The sequence below is a fragment of the Hyperoodon ampullatus genome, assembly GCF_949752795.1.
Source record: "Hyperoodon ampullatus genome assembly, chromosome: 4".
NCBI lineage: Eukaryota > Metazoa > Chordata > Mammalia > Artiodactyla > Ziphiidae > Hyperoodon > Hyperoodon ampullatus.
In genome coordinates, this window is record NC_136917.1 from 123,493,528 (window position 1) to 123,513,908 (window position 20,381).

The window sequence follows — 20,381 nt, forward strand, 5'->3', positions numbered from 1 at the left end:
CTATACTCCAATATAAAATAAAATAAAGTAAAGAGAGAGAGATACTTGGCCACAAAAAGCTAGACCACAAAAAGCTCTTTCCTGCCTGGAAGTTGCCAGAAGAAAAGAGGATCAGAAACAGCAATGATTTTGCAGAACACCCTGGAGCTAATAGCCAGGTTCAATGATTCCCCTGGTCTAAGAACAGGATTAGCCCCAGAATCTGCAGTGGAATTAAACTACAGGTAAGAATTGTTCTGTGGCCCCATTTTTGTGAAAGGAGCCAGAGCAGTGATTAGAAATACCATCTGTAGCCAGAGAAACCAAAGGAAACTAACTCTCACCAAGGGATTAACCTGAAACCTTAGGCCCATTAGCATTGTATTTTAATCAAGTGTCTTCCAAAGAGGTAACAGGCACTCAAAACAAAAGCAATATTGAACCTTTTCAGGATATGAGACCTTGTTCATTACCTTTATAGCTTTCAGATTTGAGAAAAATGTAATGTGTCAGTGGCATAGTGCAAATAATGGGATGGCAGGATGGCATCTCGCACTGCAATCAGTAGATCCATGAATAGAAGCATGGCTTGTCTCAAATCAGACATAGATGCTATTGTAACCAGAAGGACAGAGTGGCTCTCCGTGCAGTCATTTAAGGACAACGTTAACCATTTTAGCATGCAGAGACAACAATGCCGTCAGAAACAACAGCTGCATCAGAGAATGCACTACTCATCAGAGACAAGCACCGAACTGGGTAATCACATACAAGTCCAGTAAGTAATTTAGAGATTGTCCCAAGCTAGCTACTGGACTTATTCATCAATGCCATTTATTAGAAGCATTTTTTTTTCAGCCTGGACAAGAGTACGTGTTTATGAAGGTGAAAATACTACTCCCAGCGATAGGAACTGCTGCTGGATTTCCCTTCCTGAAATACCATTTCCAGGAAGCTCCTCCTCCGCTCACAATTGTTCCTGGCTCTTCTTTCTGACATATCAGATATGCATCATTTTAAATGGTTTTCAGGATACTCCATTTCCAGCCTCATGCTCTGTAGCAATATTCTGACTGCTTAAGTGACTCCTTCTGCTTTGATCAGTTTAGAAAGCATTTGCTGGTGCTATTTCCTTACCTGGACCACCCTCTCAGCTTCCCTCTCATCTGTTCAAACCCTGAACACGATGCAGAACCCATTTCTAGATTCCCCTTCTATGGATGTGGAACTGTTCTTTTTTTTTTTTTTTTTTTTTTTTGCGGTACGCGGGCCTCTCACTGTTGTGGTGTCTCCTGTTGTGGAGCACAGGCTCCGGACGCGCAGGCTCAGCGGCCATGGCTCACGGGCCCAGCCGCTCCACGGCATGTGGAATCTTCCCGGACTGGAGCACGAACCCGTGTCCCCTGCATCGGCAGGCGGACTCTCAACCACTGTGCCACCAGGGAAGCCCTGGAACTGTTCTTTGTTCAATCAACCTCCATTGAGTTCACCAAGTCCCTCAGCCCTTAGCCTTCCCAAACAAATTAACACTTCATTTTATAGGAACAATCTTTTCGTTTCTGTTCTTGTTTGAGGTAGTCTTTTCCAGGACCTTAGAAGCCCCCATATGGCACCTATCCTACCTCTCCCCACCAAGAAGAACCCTATTGTAAATTTCTGTGGAAGAGTTTCTCTAGAGTATATAACTAGGAATGGAATTGTAAGTTGTAAGGTATATGCGACTTCAACTTTACCAAGTAATTTCAAACTTTTATAAAGTACTCATATCAATTTACATTCCTACCAGGGAAGTAGACTTTGAGACAGAGATTTCATGCAGAAAGTTTATTAGGGAGTACTCTTAGAATCAACATGTGTGGAGGGGAAGGGAATGAAGCAGGATTGGACAGAGGGAGAAGTTGGACTGTGATGCAATCTCAAGGAAAGCCTCAGCTCACCCGACCAGGAGCTGTGAAGCTGAGACACTTAGGAGTTGACCTATTTGGGCTAGAGGGCTAGACCTTTATAATTCCACATGAACAGGGAGAATACACAACTTAGGGCAAGACAATTCTTTTTAGCTGTTTTATGACACTTTGTCATAAATCAATTTTCCATAATGTGTAATTTTGTTTCTGGGCTCTCCAGTCTGTTTGTCTATTCCTCTACCAATACCATGTTGTCATAATCACTATTCCTGCATTGTAGCTATAAATCAATTTGTGAGAATATTCTTAAAATATTGAGTCTTGGGCTTCCCTGGTGGCGCAGTGGTTGAGAGTCCGCCTGCCGACGCAGGGGACACGGGGCCTGGGAAGATCCCACATGCCACGGAGCGGCTGGGCCCGTGAGCCATGGCCGCTGAGCCTGCGCGTCTGGAGCCTGCGCGTCCGGAGCCCGTGCTCCGCAACGGGAGAGGCCACGGCGGTGAGAGGCCCGCATACCGCAAATTAAAAAAAAAAAAAAAATTGAGTCTTCCTACCTAAAAAGATGGTTTATATTGAAGTCTTCCTTAATGTCATTCAGTAAGTTTATAATCATCTCCATATAGGCACTTTATAATTTTTATTGCTATTGTAAATGGTGTTTTCCAACTTCTTGTTGCTGGTGCTTACAAATACAATAAATTTTGATTTTTCTCTAGCGATCTTACTAAATTCTTTTATTAATTCTAATAATTTTTCTGTAGATTCTTTTTAGTTTTCTGGTAATCACATCTATTTCATATTATCGAACTGACAACAATACATTTCAATAATAATTCATTGTAATACAAAGAAGTCTAAAAACAAAGCTAATTATTCACCTCCTCCCCTGCCACAGTCTACATTCTTCATCCTCCTGACTTTCCAGCCTTCTGTGCTTTTCTCCTTGTTCATTCACTGTGTGTATCAATATGCAGGTGGGTTTGTGGGCTTTTGCTGGAATAGGACTATAACAAACATTATTTGGCAACCTGTTTTTTTTCACCTATCTATTGTGAGGTTCCCTAACTCCACCTTTTTTTCTAATATCTTTATACATTTTGCATAAATGATCTCATCTCATGTATGCTGGCCGGATTTTTGTTTGTTTGTTTGTTTATTTGGTTGGTTGGTTTGAGTGCCTCACTCTTTAAAGAAACAAAAAACTGATTGTGGTTAATCAGCAGACCAAATATGAAGGATTTGACTCTCAATCAAAAGATTGCTGAACTAGTTACACATATAAGTTTTAAGGTTTTTAAAAAATTTTTATTGGAGTGTAGTTGATTTATAATGTTGTGTTAGTTTCAGGTGTACAGCAAAGTGAATCAGTTATACATGCACATATATCCACTCTTATTTAGATTCTTTTCCCATGTAGGCCATTACAGAGTATTGAGTAGAGTTCCCTGTGCTACACAGTAGGTCCTTATTAGTTATCTATTTTATATACAGTAGAGTGTATATATCAATCCCAATCTCCCAATTTATCCCTCCCCCAAGTTTTAAGTTTAAATAAAATATTTAAGGCATCTGTGTATCTTATTTAAATGATTCACACTTTGACTTTTTGGACAACTGGACACAATTAGAGTTACACACTGATGAGAGAGAAAGTCGGTTTAACTATAAAGTACTGACCAGACACAAACCAAACAAGAAGCCATGCTCAGAAAAATACGTTTTAGGTCTCCAAAGATAAAATAACAATCTGACTTTATTGTTCTAGGGTAATGTACTGTATCAGGTGACTCCAGTTGTTTCAATGGCACTGTGCCGTGCCACCCAGATCATATCTGTCCGGTGGGATTAAGCGGGAACAGAAACTGATCCAATCAAGCTGCCAGTACCTTGACTGAAATTTGAAGGCTGTAATGTAGCAGTGATTTTGGACTGGAACAATGTGAGGAACTAAACATAACAAGACTTGGTCACTCCTGCTATGTCTTTGCAGTAAAGCATTCTATTTCTATGACAGTTTACAAAGTCCTATTACATCAAAATTCTAGAACACATGGAGCTTCTGTAGAAGCATGATGTGTTATCTGCCAACAAGATATTAAACAAACCAAATTCGTCTGGTGTTTTCCGTAAATAATTCACTACTATTGTCTGGCATCTAGTAAGTATTGACTACGTTTGTGAAAATAGAATTCTAGGAATGACCTATCCTATTTTCTGTGATTTCACTGAAGAAAGAACATATTGTTTTATTTGTATATTTCATCTCAGTAATGTTTTACTATTATAATTCCATGTTAATATGTTGTTCTTGGTACCATGAAGTCATAGTACTTTCCAAACTAAGTGACTTGTTATTTATTTGAAAGTTAGTGGTATATTTCTTTCATAATCTTCACTGTCACCATTAACAATAAATATGACTTGTGTATCACATACAAAGCTCTACTACACAGAGTTTAAAGAAGAATGCTAAAATATATGGTGTGCAGTTTCTGTCATCCAGGATTTGATCTTCTAGATGGAGAGAGGAGAGGTCAGTAGATGAAAAAAAGATAATCATAATGCCAGCTTTTTTGAACTATGAATTACTATGTGCTGGTGTTGTGTTAAGTGCTTTTCATAATTATCACAACCCTCACAATAACCTAATATGATGAGTAGTATGTCCCTATTTTACAAATGAGAAAACTAAACAGAAACTTGAAGATTCATTTCTTCATTTGATAATGATTACTTCTTGAGTATCAGATATTATATTATATAATACAGGAATTCAAGAGAGGGTGAGAGCTACTTGATCTGAGCTTCATAGCTTCGTTGGATTTTAGTGAATAGAGAGAAGGCGAGAGAGCATTCCAAGCAAAGGACACTCCCAAAGGCTGAAAACATGAGAGCAAATTTGGTGAGAATAGTTGGGCTCAAGTGAGTATAAGTAGGAGAGTGAAGGTGAAACTCAATTCTATCCACAAACATTTCTTAAAGATTGGCAAAAGTGGTTTGGAGACAAACTGTTGAGTGCTTTAAGTATAAAGCTAAGGAGTTTAGACTTTGTTTTACAGAAAGTGGTGAGTCAAAAGTGATTTAACATGTGTTTAAATTACATAAATTATAATAGTAACATGTACATTAAAACTATACAGGGACTTCCCTGGTGGCACAGCGGTTAAGACTCCACACTCACAATGCAGGAGGCCTGGATTCGATCCTTGGTCAGGGAACTAGATCCCACATGTCTGCTGCAACTAAGAGTTTGTATGCCACAACTAAGAAGTCCATGTGCCGCAACTAAGGAGGCTGCCTGTGGCAACTAAGAAGCCCACGTGATGCAACTAAGGAGCCAGAGAGCTGCAACTAAGGAGCCTGCCTGTTGCAACTAAGACACAATGCAACTAGATAAATAAATAAATAAATAAATGTTTTAAAAAAAAAACAACTAAACAACACAGAACATAGAAAGAATAGGCAAAAGTTCTCCTCCCTCCCATCAGACCATAATTTTACTTCCCAGAAATAATCACTGTTAATAGTTTGGGTATTACCTTCCAACCTTTTACAATTAATAAAAATATAGATTTACTTTTAAAAATAAGTGGAATTATACTACACATGCTTTTTGGCCACCTGTTTTTTTTTTTTTTCCACTGAGTAATGCATCATGAACACCTTTACATGTTAATACATGCTACAAAGACCTTTGTACCGCTTCAAGCATTTCAAAACTTGGATGCACTAAAACGAAAAAAATCTAGAAAATACACGTTAAGATAACCAATGTTGCAATAAATATCTTTGGTTATCTTCCTACACTTGTCCAATTATTCCTTTAGGCTAAATTCCTAAAAGTGGAATTGCCGGATATACACATTAAAACTTGATATAAATTTTCAAATTGTCCTCTGAGACAATTATATCAATTTATGCTCTCAAAGAAGGTGTTTGAATGCTTTTTTCACTGTACCTTCACCAATACCAGATCTTATCAACAAAGAAGTTTTTTGAGCGAGAATGTGACATGATCATAGCTGTGGTATGTGAAGTAGCTGGCCTATTCCAGATCATTGTTTGTAATGCATGATTCATTGTCTATTTAAAGTCTTAAAGCCAACAACTGGGTAATCAGACACTAAGGAAATGAAGGTTTCTAATGTATTAGGAAGGTGACTAAACAGAATAAATCTCACCTGGCAGAAAACTAATCTTATCGCTTTAAGTCAGTGGTTCTCAACCTTGGTGCACATATAAATCACCTGGAGAGCTTTAAAAACTATCAGTGTCTGAGTCCTATGCCCCAAATTCTCATTTAATTGGTCTGAGCCTCAGCACTGACGTTTTTTTAAAGCCCCTTAGGTGATTCTAATGTGAACCACAATCAAGAATTCCTGCTTTAACTGACAAGGGCTTAATTTCCAAAATATAAAAACAGCTCATACAACTCAATAACAAAAAAAACCAAACAACTCAATCTAAAAGTGGGCAGAAAAATAAATAAATAAATAAATAAATAAATAAATAAATAAATAAAAGTGGGCAGAAGACCTTAATAGACATTTCTCCAAAGAAGACATACAAATGGCCATAGGCACATGAAAAGGCACTCAACATGGCTAATTATTAGATAAATGCAAATGAAAACTACAATGAAGTACCCCCTCACACTGGTCAGAATGGCCATCATTAAAAACTCTACAAATAACAAATGCTGGAGAGGGTGTGGAGAAAAGGGAACCCTCCTACACTGTTGGTGGGAATGTAAGTAGGTGCAGCCACTATGGAAAACAGTATGGAGGTTCCTCAAAAATAGAGTTGCCATATGATCCAGAAATCCCTTTCCTGGGCATATATCCCAACAAAACTCCCCCTCTTGTTTCTACCTGGCCTTTTTCCCTCTTTGGTTTCTACATCCCATTCATACCTATGAGTGGAAGGAAGCAAAGGAAAAGATTTGGTTGAGATAGGGAAATATCAATACTTTGTACTAGAGACAGAGGTCTATGTGATGTTCCATTGATTTCCCCCAAAGCTTATACATAGCAAGTACTCCACCTGTATTATTTTTTTTCACTATTTGCTGTTGTTAGAAATAAAAATTCAGTGCATGAATTTGACTATCAAGAAAGATCAAGAATGCAGTTAACTGAAACCTACTTCATTGGACACCAACGAATGTAACTAGGATACCAACCCCTTGTCAAATAAAAGGAAAGAATTAAGAGTTAATTCTTTCAATTACTATATGATCCAGCAATCCCACTCCTGGGCATATATCTGGACAAAACTATAATCCAAAAAGATACATGCACCCCCAATGTTCAGAGCAGCTATTCACAATAGCCAAGACATGTAAACAACCTAAATGTCCATTGACAGATGAACGGATAATGAAGATGTGGTATATATATACAACGGAATGCTACTCAGCCATAAAAAAGAATGAAATAATGCCATTGCAGCAACATGGATGGAACTAGAGATTATCATACTAACTGAAGTAAGTCAGAAAGAGAAAGACAACTACCATATGGTATCACTTATATGTGTAATCTAAAATATGGTACAAACAAACCTATCTACGAAACAGAAACGGACTCACAGACATAGAGAATAGACTTGTGGTTGCTAAGGGGAAGGGGGGTGGGGAAGGGATGGACTGGAAGTTTGGAATTAGCAGATGCAATCTATTATATATAGGATGAATAAACAACAAGGTCCTACTGTATAGCACAGGGAACTATATTCAATATACTGTGATAAACCATAATGGAAAAGAATATTAAAAAAAGAATATATATATATATATATATATATATATATATATATATATATATATATAACTGAATCACTTTGCTGAGCAGCAGAATTTACACAACATTGTAAATCAACTATGCTTCAAAAAAAATACCAAACCAGGGCTTCCCTGGTGGTGAAGTGGTTGAGAGTCCGCCTGCCGATGCAGGGGACACGGGTTCGTGCCGGGGTCCGGGAAGATCCCACATGCCACAGAGCGGCTAGGTCCGTGAGCCATGGCCGCTGAGTCTGCGCATCCGGAGCCTGTGCTCCGCAAGGGGAGAGGCCACAACAGTGAGAGGCCCGCATACCGCAAAACAAAAACAAAAACAAACCAAAACAAACAAACAAACAACTTAGCCCAAATAAGAATGCCAGTGTCACTGTGGGGGAAAAAAAAAAAAGAATTCCTGCTTTAAATGTTAATTTGAAAAGCTTCTGAACTCCATGTCCACGCATCTCATAAAGATGCCTGTTTTCTGAGACTCCTGGGAAGTATGATATAGGTTCTACGTTTGGGGGATGTCTCACTAGATTCAAACCAGGCACTTTATAGTAATTGTCTGAAGAAATTTTTATTTCTTTTCTTGGCAAAGACCCTGGATTGTATTCCAGGGCTTAATTTCATTTCTATATTTTAAGCCACAAAGACTAAGATACATAAGTATTCTTGGGCTTGAGTCAGACAGTATGTTAGGCCTCAGGTGAATTAAATAGAGGCCTGGTAAATCTGCAGAAAACAAACAAAATAAACATCATTCTTAGAACATTCCCTGGAAGATGAAATGTACAAGTAAGAACAGCTTTGGCCTGGTTGAAATGCAGAGAAGGCAGGATTTACACAAGGCAGTATTAGCAGGATAATGAATGACCTAGCCCAGTGGAGAATTTTTCTTCAAGTATTTCAACTGTACGAGATCTAATTTCTCCCATCTTATTACAATATAATCTTTAAACATAATCATTGTGGTTAATAATATTGGAAGGAAAATCCCATAATATTTTGAGGAATGAATGTCCCCTCACTTTGCTGACCAGGTGAATGAGTCATTCACTTCCCACAGACCTCAGGACATTTTGGTGCTCTGTGTCAACCCATCACTGCCAAGCAGCAGCTGACACTCTAAAGTGAACTTCTCCCCTTCACAGATGGAAACTTAGCTCTAAATATTGGTATTCTGAGTTTCACATTTGCCTGGGTTGGTAACTTTCTAGGTATGATACAAAGCAGGTTGCTGATAAATGGCAGCAGAACATCACGCCGGGGGTTCATTTCCCAACATCTCACTGGATACTGGATGGCTCGACCCAGGGTGTGATGGTAAACCAGCTCTCTGGGGTGGAAGCCAGGTGTGAGGGGGTTGATTTGCAGCATTTGCCAATTTCTGTGGTGTAAATACTCCGATCATGGCTGATTTTAGGCTACCAAGTTTTAAAAATCAGCACTCAAACTGCTGAATATTTAACAATTGGCTGTCTCCAGCTGGCTCCAGCACGCTACTGGTTCTACCTCACTAAAAACCAGAAGTCTTGGTTTTCTGGTGGTTACTTATAGATTGACAGCTAAAATATAGTGTAATTATTTGACTTGAGGCCATTTTGTTGTTCAAAATTCAGCCCAAGTGAGCAGCAAAGCCCAGTACTGACCTAGATTACAAGTTTCACAGTATCTACTTTCAAAGACACTAAGGGTCTAACAATGTGAAAGCTCAGCCATTAGCACTTTAGAAAGGTTTACTTACAAAAATATTTATAAGAATTATAGTCTAAAGCAAAATAGTTATTTTGGACTGGGACCATGGAATGGATTGAAAATTAAAAGATATTTAATCTAATAACTAAACTTCTCAGCAGTAATGGTTGCATGCTTGACCACACTCCTTTTCTCATGAAGTTCAAATGCTCTTTTAGGACTGAGTGGCTGTTCCAGACCCCATTTTATTTGACCCAAATAAGAGTTGTAATCTCTTTGGAAGAAAGGACTCCTCTGTTTCCCTTGTGAAGGCCTCCTATGTCCATCAAGTGGATGGCTTCTAGAATAGAAAGAGGCACTGACTGGCCTGGCTCCTATCTGGACCAGTCCCGTCTTCCTAGAAAATGATCATTTTTATACACATGTATGTAGGAGGTAGTCGTTCTTTTTATTTAGTAATGTTCCTGCAAAAATATCAGAAATGCGTGTGTAAAACATGTCAGTAAATAACTATTTGAAATAATCACCTGTATGTTCTTTCTATACCACGATGTCATAAAAGCCACTTAGGGCTTCCCTGGTGGCACAGTGGTTGAGAGTCCGCCTGCCGATGCAGGGGACACGGGTTCGTGCCCCGGTCTGGGAAGATCCCACATGCCACGGAGCGGCTGGGCCCATGAGCCATGGCCGCTGAGCCTGCGCGTCCGGAGCCTGTGCTCCACAAAGGGAGAGGCCGCAACAGTGAGAGGCCTGTGTAACACACACACACACACACACACACACACAAAAAGCCACTTAATGTTATTAACATACAAAAATAATAATAACACCTTGCATTTGTAGAGAGGTTAAGAGCAATCTGGAGTCTGAACAGACGTTAGCTCGTATCCTCACTTGTACCCTCAATTTGTAAATTAGTATCTTCATTTGTAAACAAACATAAAAATAGTAACTGCTTCATGGGGTTACTGTGAGGATTAAATGAGATCGTGTAAATGAAGCACTTAACATAGGCTTGATGTTTAGTAGATGCACAATAAATCAAGAAATTATTTTTATGCTGTTATTCTTTTGACCTTTTGCGAAGTTCCTTAAGTAACCCAATCTCATGAGATCTTTTACTATAATCATGTGAAGTATGAAAGTTAAGCATTATTATAGCACCTTTTATTTATTTATTTATTTTTTGCAGCATGCGGGCCTCTCACTGCTGTGGCCTCTCCCGTTGCGGAGCACAGGCTCCGGATACGCAGGCTCAGCGGCCATGGCTCACGGGCCCAGCTTCTCCGCGGCATGTGGGATCTTCCCGGACCAGGGCACGAACCCGTGTCCCCTGCATCAGCAGGCGGACTCTCAACCACTGTGCCACCAGGGAAGCCCATAGCCCCTTTTAAAGATAAGGAATTGAATTAAGAATTTCCCAAGATGGAATAGCTGCTAAATGGCAGAGCTAGCATGTGCTTTTCATTGTGTTATGTATAATAAATAGCAGTAAAACTGATATTCTAGTCAGAAGACTTTTTCATTCACGAATAGGGTAAATATTGCTAGCTAGCTACTGATTTGGGAAATACTATTATACCTTGAAAACAACCACAAATTTATTCTATTAGTAGCAGCAGCAGCAGAAACTATTTCTAAGTGTTTTCTATGTGCCAAACACTATGTTAAACATTTTCTATGTTTCATCCCCTTCGAACCTCAGAATAACCCTCTATAGTAGGTATTATATCCCTTTCACAGATAATCATAAAAGCTAACATTTATGCACTTGGTCTGTGCCAGACATTGTGCCAAGTATTTTAGATGCATTAACCTCATTTTACTGAACCCAACAAACTTCTGAGATAGTGAGCCACTATTGTTATTAGTATTCCAGTTTGCTAATAAAGATAATATACAGACAAATTTTCTGATAGAATTATCGAGCAGGAAACTTTTAATTAGACATTATGTCTGTGTAATTATATAGTTTAAAGGTCCTGCCAGAATTATCTTGCTAGAGCCAGTCCCATTAAATATAATCATTGAGGTAGACATCGGAAAGAAAACAGATGTTGGGGCAAATTATGTTCAAAGTGTGCTTGTGCATTCCTTTGATACTACCCCCCCTACCCAGAGTTGTAAATTAAAAGATATGCTGTGGAAAACAAATTTTGGGGAGTCATTGTATTAGTCAGGTCCTATCCAGTTACAGTAGAAATAAATTCAGTTTGGCAACTGCACCCTGTAAACTATTCTTATCACCTGGTAACTCATCATAGCCATTCTGAAGATAAAAACAGTGATGGGGTCAAAGAAGGATGTTGTTTCAGGGCGTATGTTGCTAATAATAAAACAGTCTCTCTGCAGGAAGTATACACAGACAGCTCACAAAAACAGGAAAGTCACTCAGGAACCTGCTGTAAAACTCCTGGTCTGAACTCATGAAACTGCCCTAAAGTCACAAGGAAGGGATACCACACATTAGAAGTCAAAGAGAAGAATGCAGTTTTTCTCATACTGTAACTCCGACAATACTGTATTTTCAATCCCGTGAAGACTGATCTAGGCAGACTAAGGAATAGACCCTTTTACACCAAACCCATCATTTTTCAGATAAAGAAACTAAGATCACAGTCGGATATGATGGACATCTAGTGTTTTTGCCTGCCCAGAATCTATTTCCCCTTTTGGTAATAATCCATCCCATGGGATTTCTTTGGTACTCCTCCCTGACTCATGATCTTTGGGTTTGGAGAGGGCTGATCACACCCCCAGTTCCAGGGGTGGGCACAGAGCAGGCATGGACAAACAGGGTGACAGCAGAGCATTCAGTGACAGGCATGAGGCAGAATCTGAATTGATTTAATACAGAGGTTAAAGTAAATTCAAGATCACACAGTTAATGCCAAAGTTAGGACTATGTTCCAAGGCCAGTGCTCTTTCCATACTATGATGCCACATAACTTCTGTAAGTTTTAAAAAATTCTTACTAATTTAAAAAATAGTTGTGGGTTCCATTTCATTGCTAATAAGCCAGAATGTCTCAGGGTCTATGCTACTTCCTGTTCATATATTAAGTACCTGCAACATATGTCCCCGTTTTCTTCTATTTCCTTAAAGAGAGTAATAATTTATACCAGGGTAAGGAGAGGACAATGATAATTTACTTTATATTCAATTTCCTCTAAGGCCATTAAAATATTATATTATGCCCCTAGGATACCACTGTATATTTTATTCTATTAATGATTGTGGTATGGTTTATAGCTATGTGAAAAAGGGGCTAGGAACGAAATGGAGACAGTATAGTATTCCATGATGCTTACGTGGTTGCACTGTAGTGACTGCATTATAATTCCCCTCATACCTTAATTTTCCCATTTTGGGGGTAAAATTATATTTCAAAAATAAGCTTATACTTTTCTAGTAATCTAATTATTCAAAGATCAATTATCTGTGCTTCAAATTATGTTTTACTCTCTTACAGCTGTTTCTATTTTGGCTATTAGTCTCCTCCTTAATTCTGCTGGCAGAAAAAGATATGAGACTCAAATTAAACAATAATCTGCCTATCCCGGGGCGTAATTTTCCTAAGAGTGCTGGTGTGAAAGGATGGCTGGATCAGGGCTGGTGCATCAGGGCTCCCAGGAAATCAGTGAGCAGTGAAGAGAAGGTTTAGGAATTACCCAAATCAATTAACTCTATCAATATGGTTTTTCATTACTTCAGGAAAATTAGAGTCAACATTTCTTAAAATTATATTTGGGAGTCACACACAAAATGTCTGAGCTGAATTCCTTATCTTCCCCTTTCCAAAACAGTTATACACTCTACACACCCATATCTGTCAACCCTTCCTCACTGCCCACATTTAGTAGTCATCAAGTACTCATGTGTTTTCGTCACCATTCTCATACCGCTACAACAAGTGCTGTTTGGACTAATCGTTTCACAGTCACAGTCACCTCTTCCTCCCTTTAATCCTCCACAAAGATCTTTAAAATCACAAATCCAATCCTGCCATTCCCCTGCCCCACCTCCATCTCCACTCAAAATCATTCGATGGGGACTTCCCTCGTGGTGCAGTGGTTAAGAATCCGCCTGCCAATGCAGGGGACACAGGTTCGATCCCTGCTCTGGGAAGATCCCACATGCCATGGAACAATTAAGCCCATGAGCCACAACTACTGAGCCTGAGCTCTAGAGCCATTGTGCCACAACTACTGAAGCCCGTACGCACGTAGAGCCCGTGCTCCACAGTAAGAGAAGCCACCGCAATGAGAAGCCCATGCACCACAATGAAGAGTAGCCCCTGCTCGCTGTGACTAGAGAAAGCCCGTGCGCAGCAACAAAGACCCAATGCAGCCAAAAAAATAATAAATTTAAAAAATAAATTAAAAAAAAATCATTCAATGGTTCCTTATTTCCTTCAGGATAAGACCCAAACTTCTTAGAATGTCATTCAATGCCTTTCAGGATCTGGCATCTGGCTATCATTTTGCATCCTCTCTCACCAGCCCCTGTACACTCACTGACTTCACTTCAGTCACACCAAGCTATCTGAATTACTTAGCTGCAGTTCTACAGTCCACTCTGCACAAACTATTGCCTCTATCTGAAATACCTTGACCATTTTTTCTGGGGTTGATTAATTCACAGTTGTCTACAAAAGAGTTTGTATGGTGTTGTGGCTTTGGTATAAACATGAGACTATTTATATATATATATATGCTTCTACATGTAGAGTGTGTTTCTACAGGAATACACAAGAAACTGGTAATATTGGTTGCCTCTGGAAAAGAGAACTGTGAAACTGAGTTGTAGGAATGGGAGAGAGACTTTTCACTAGATGCTCTTTTGTGCCTTTGCAATTTTGTGCTATGTAAACACACCAACAATTTGACTAAAGCTGAAGATATGTCCACTCTGTGACCCAGCAATTCCACTCCTTGGTATATACCCAAGAGAAATGAATGCATATATCCACCAAAAAACAAGTACAGGGATATTCATAGTACCTTTTCTCATAATAGATAAAAACTGAAAACAACACAAAAGTCCATCAACGGGAGAAAGGACATATAAGTTAAAGTATATTTATTTAATGAAATACCATGTAGCAATGAAAAGAACAAACTATGATATAATCCATCAGGGACGTAGTGTTGAGCTAAAAGATCCAACATAAAAAAGTAAATAATGGATGATTCTAGTTATTTCAAGTTCAAAGACAGGCAAAACTAATCAATTGTGATAGAAACCAGAATAGTGATTACCTCAGGCAAGTGTGGGGCATGGGGAACTAGGAGGGTGGGGTGAGAGCATATTGACTAGGAAGGGATAATTCTGGGGTTGTAGGACTGTTCTGTATCTCAAGTTGGGTGGTATATGGTAAATGGGTGTATACCTATGTAAAATATACATATTCAATGGGATAGATACAAATGTAAAATATAATTGAGCTTTACACTGTCGATTAGCATATTTTATACTCTATGTATATTGATAAAATTTTTCAGAGTTTTAAAAAAGCATAACAAGTATACATAACCAATTTGAAAAAAGTAGCTAAAATAATTAAAAAAAAAATCTCACCCAAATGTCAAATGATTTCTCCCTTTGTGTTGATAAAAGTCAGTGCAACTGCCATACTAAAGGTCAATTAAAAAAAAAAAAGAATAGAGAAAATAGTAAGAATTTCTTTAAATTGAGAGAAAAGAGAAAAGTTCGAAGCAACTATTGATTGTAAGAATAAAATTTTGATTAAACCAATTATAAAACAAACAAAAAACCCCCAGAATTTTCCATCATGACCTTACTGCCTCAAAGACTATAATGGAATGTTTCAGCCCACCAGGGGCAAAAATGTTCTTTTACAAATTTGCTAAGCAACTTTTAGAAATGTAAGTGAATAAGATTCAGTTTAGACTGGCATTCTATCAGGGAACACCATGGTAACCTGGAGAGAGAGTTCAGTTTTCGGGAAAGTGGAAGCTAGAAATGGAAGTGACAAGTGCAATACTGAGTAAATAAGGTTTATCTGGTCCACAGAGAGGCAGAACAATGGTGATCTTTGTAGGTAAAAGGACAGAAGAACCAGGTAGTCAAGAGAAAGGGAAAGAAGCAAGGAAGAGAGAGGGCTCTAGGCATTCCAAATATTTACATACCTTATTAAATTCAAAAGTGAATCTAAAAAGGTATGTGAAACTGTAAAATAAGCTGTTTAGAGTATATCAGATGAGCTGGAGAATAAGAAAAGGGAGGGGTAGAGTCACTCAAAGTGAAAGCAACATGGCTGCTTTTTAAAAAGACTGCTTTTCAGTTCAGGAGAGGCAGTAAGGTACCAAGAGGAAGTGTTTAGGTCAGCCCTCCCCACCCCCAAGATTTAATACTCTGAACATCTAGTTTGTCAGGTCTTTTTCCTCTTAATAAGTTTTTTTTTTTTTAATTAAAAAGAGTCTCATTGTAGAAAATTTGGAAAATACAAAAAAATTGGAAGGAGAGACCAAAAATCACTCAAGAGATGATCACTGTAGCATTTCGGCATAGGTCAATTTCTAATTGGCAGAGAGCTGCAAAAAAAAGAGCAGGTCAGAGGCCCTCCTGCCTTAGGAACCCAGATGAGTTTATTACTGGAGACGTGTCATTTTTATTTTATTTGTACATTTTTTCACTAGACGCTCTGTGAGGGCAGAGATCTTTGTCTGTGTTGTTTATGGCTGTAACCCGGTGTCTGGCACATAATAGACACTCCAGAAATATTTGTTGAATTAGCTATCTTTTTTTCCACACTTACTTATGAAGATTAGTGGCTACTTTTTTTCCCCTTAATTATTAAAGCACTTAAAATCCTTTTCCCATTCTATTTCATGACTTTATCAGAACAAGCTAGTTATTAAATGAAAATGTCTATTGAAGTTAAGGAAAATGTCAAAACTAAGCAAAAGCTTCATGATTCATATTAATATCACACTATATTTCTTCTGTGATGCCCTGCTGTGCACTCTCCCTGAATACTCATAGAAACAATTCCTTCCATTCCTTATGTTAATCTATTGTCCACATAACTTATTAAATAGAATTTGAAAAGTAATTTAACATTTAGGACTTTGTAGCTCATTTTTCCTTAAAAACCAGGATTTTTTAAAAAAATGTGAGTTGGAATATTAAATTTTTTCCCCCAAATTTAGGACTTGTCTTTGAACAGTGAAAAATGATGGAGAAGATTCTAAGATGCTTAGAAGTAAAGGAAGTTAAGAATATTGAATATTCTTGTAGTAAAAATTTTCAGAGAGGGCAGATGGAATTAATCAAGCTTGAAATGTAGCCAGAATTCTGTAGTCAACATTCCCACTCTGGAGTTATTGATAAAAGGAGACCCTTGGAATCTTTCACAATAAGAGGTAGCCAGGGCCTTTCAATCATTCCAAGGCAACCAAGGCCTCCAGGGGCTACAACACAGTTATTTTGGGAAAAAAAAAACATGCCACATAGTTAAGCGAAAGGAGGTTTTATTGGTTCACATAACTGGGAAGTCTGGAGGAGGAACTAAGCTGGGCAGGCTGGGTCCAGGGGCTTTCACAATGTCAGGGTTCTCTCAGCATCCATGTGATCAAGTCTAGGAGACCCATTGGTCCTACTTGGATCATGTACTCTATGCTGGATCACTGATAGTAACCAGAAATTAAGACATGTGAATTGGCAGGGCCTGGGCCACACACCCTTCCATATAAGGAACAAAGTGGGATCACCCTCACCCAAACCAAGTGAAGAAGTGTCTTCTCCACAAGGGACATTCTGTCACCCCATGGACTGGCAAAGGATATTGTGACAATGTTGAAATCACCTGAGCCCTGTGCTCCTGGAACACAACCCTCTCATACATGCACCCATTCACCTTTGTGTTACAAGAAATGGCTTACGGGCCCGCGGCAACGGCGCCTGGAGAGGAAGCTTGTTCACTGCACCACTGAGGTATAGGCCATGGGAGCACGAAGCAGTCGGATGCCATGGCACTGGTGGGGGCGTGCCCCAGAGGAGCCAGGTGCCAGTGGCGGGGAGGAGGAGGCTGAGGAGGCAGTAGCGGCAGAGAGAGAGGAAGGGAACGAGAGTGAAGAAGCCAGACCCGCCGCCAGTCAGGGGAGCCGCAAGCGGAAGACAGGCCCAGGGGAGCCGCTCACAAAAGAGCCCCGCCGGAAACATGCTAAAGATCGTTCATGGTCCGTTTATGAGGCACTCTTCCTGAGAGGAGAAGAGAGCGATGTGCGGATCCGCTCACTGGGGGAGGAGTGGAACTTGCATAGGGTCCACTTGTGCCAGTCAGGCTACTTTGCTAGCATGTTCAGTGGTGCTTGGCGGGAGACAAACATGGATACTATAGAGATGCAGATGCCTGACGAGAACATTGATCGCGAGGCACTGCACGAGGCTTTAGGTTACCTGTACCGAGGCTCCATTTTCATCCCACCCGGTCGAGTCATCGCCATCCTGGCCACAGCCAGCATGCTGCAGCTGGACAAGGTGATTCAGCGGTGCGGGGAGGTCATGAAGGAGACTGTCAGTGCCCAGACCGTGTGCAGCTACTACTACTCTGCTGAAAGCTACGGACTCCAGAACATCAGGATTATGTGTCTTCAGTGGCTGCTGGACAACATGATGACCCAGTGTAGTGAGGGGCTGTTGCGAGAAGTCAGCCTGGATCTCATGAGAGAGGTCGTTGCCTCTTCACAGCTCTTGGTGATGGGGGTGGAGATGGACGTGTACACCATGCTGAAAATGTGGATGTTCTTGCAGCTGCAGCCAACATGGAGGGGCCTGCGCAGGGCCCTATTGCCTGACACCAACTCATGGTTTGCCAGTTACAGGTGGGATTCGGAGGGCACCCCTTTCCTGGAGACAGAGCAGGGCAGAGCCTTCGTGCCAGTGTTCCAGCAGCTGCGGCTTGCCTACATAATCTGCGACCCGACGTCAGCACTTGTCATCCACCAGGATGCGCTGATCCCTACCTCTTGGTTGTGTCCACTGTACAAAGAGCATTGGCTTGGCCCCCTTTGGGTTGAGCAGACCAGAGAGCTCTGGCCCGTGGATGTCTACGTGTCTGACCCCCAGGGGAACAGCATGCGGTGCGGGGGCCAGCTCCACAGGGACAAACAGTGCAGCTGGCGGTGGGAAGGCTTCAACTTCAGCTGGGACCTGGTGCTGTGCTACGCCAACCAGCGCATCATTTTCCGGTGCAGCGCACGGAAAAAGTACCACAGCTTTGGGGTCAGCCTACTCGGGCAGGGAAAGCTCGCGTTCCACCTGCGCCTGTTCTCCTTGGACAGGGATGGGAGAGCCGTTTTCAGGAAGAGCAAATACCAGATGCTTTCCCTGAGAGATGATCAAGAGCTAGAGGTAATGAACCTGGAAAACCAAGCCGTGCTTTTCCCCATAATATATGTGGCCTGTAACTTCCTGTACCTCCACCAAGGGGGGCGTTTCCCAGGGCGTTTGCCCCTGCAAAAAAGCTCAGAGAACTGAGCAGCTCTTTCCTGGGGTCAGGGACGACCAGCTTGGTCCAGATGCCAGCTCCTTCTGTGGGACCAACCAGGCTTGCCCATCTCTGGTAACCAATTCTGTCAGAGGCTTTGTTGAACTGTAGCTCATAATACTTGAGATTGTTTACATGAGCATATGAAGAGGACAAATTTTGAAGCCCCCCAAACTCCTCGAAAACTCATTTGGGCTGTTAATGTGGCAACCTGTCCTCCTGGTTTAGGATCCATCGACACCACCCCCCGCCCTGCCCATCATTTCTGTGAAGCCAAAGAGCTATTGACTTTAGAGAGAAACTGTGAGCCTACCTACTCTACTACTCTTAGTGAAACTCTCTTAATATATGTGTTTCCTTTAGTTTGATTAAATGAATGTTAAAGTAAAAAAACAAAAAAAAAAAAAAAAAAGAAATGGCTTACGGCAAAAACCCTTACCCACATGACTTAGATAAGACTCATGGCGACCCCCTTGTCTACCTATGACAAGGCCAGACATAGACCCTCTAAATTCCCATTCTTTGTCTCAGACTGATTAGCTGAACTGTTGGTTCCACTGACCAAGCTGGACAAAATGTCGGCTAACTCGACTTGAATAAACTTTAGTCAGGCTTCTCTCCTTCTCCCTGAACTTGGTCCTGGAACTCAGCCTACCTTTGAGCATGAGAACAAGGAATAACCCCTCCTAAACTGCCCCTTCTGATAATCAGCTGACCTTTGGGGAAAAATTCCCTGACCAGGGGCTTCCCTGGTGGCGCAGTGGTTGAGAGTCCGCCTGCCGATGCAGGGGACACGGGTTCGTGCCCCGGTCCGGGAAGACCCCACATGCCGCGAAGCGGCTAGGCCCGTGAGCCATGGCCTCTGAGCCTGAGTGTCCGGAGCCTGTGCTCCGCAACGGGAGAGGCCACAACAGTGAGAGGCCCGCGTACCGCAAAAAAAAAAAAAAAAAAAAATTCCCTGATCACCCACCTGATGACTCCACCTACCAGCCCAATCCCCCACACCTGGTTCTTTCCATCCTTATTTACTCCTGGCTATAAAAGGACTGATCAGTGTGACCTTTGAGATGCTTGCAGATCTCATGGCCTATGATCAACGCACTCTCCCTACTGCAATAGTCCTCCACCCCTTGTTGCAATAATCCTTTTGAATAAAGTCTCTCCTTACCTCAGTTTGTATTTGTGTTTTATTTGACACTGGCCAGACAAAACAATAGTCTACCACAACACTCTATTATCCAGTATGATGGATCTTGAGGGGATTAAAATTAACTATACCCCTCCTTCCTACTCTCAGTTTTGAATCAATTGAGGAACAGAAATGGAAGCCCGAATCAGGCAGGTAAGAATTCAGAATGTCATCTTAATTGAGGGATGAATGGATAAATAAAATGTGGTATATACATGGATTGGAATATCATTTAGCCCTAAAAATGATGGTAATGTTAACACATGCTACGGCCTGGATGAACCTTGAGGATATTATGCTGAGTGAAATGAGCCA

At 40.6% G+C, this 20,381-nt stretch overlaps 1 protein-coding gene across 1 annotated transcript; it reads left to right on the top strand.

Moving 5' to 3' along the window:
• Positions 1-521: 521 nt before the first annotated feature.
• LOC307051291 (germ cell-less protein-like 1) lies at positions 522-18,867 on the top strand (the record flags this gene model as incomplete). Its single annotated transcript, XM_079701606.1, has 3 exons — positions 522-757; positions 8,886-8,991; positions 17,488-18,867. 3 exons carry the CDS (start codon positions 522-524, stop codon positions 18,865-18,867), a joined length of 1,722 nt encoding a protein of 573 aa, XP_079557732.1.
• Between the last annotated feature and the right edge of the window lie 1,514 nt (positions 18,868-20,381).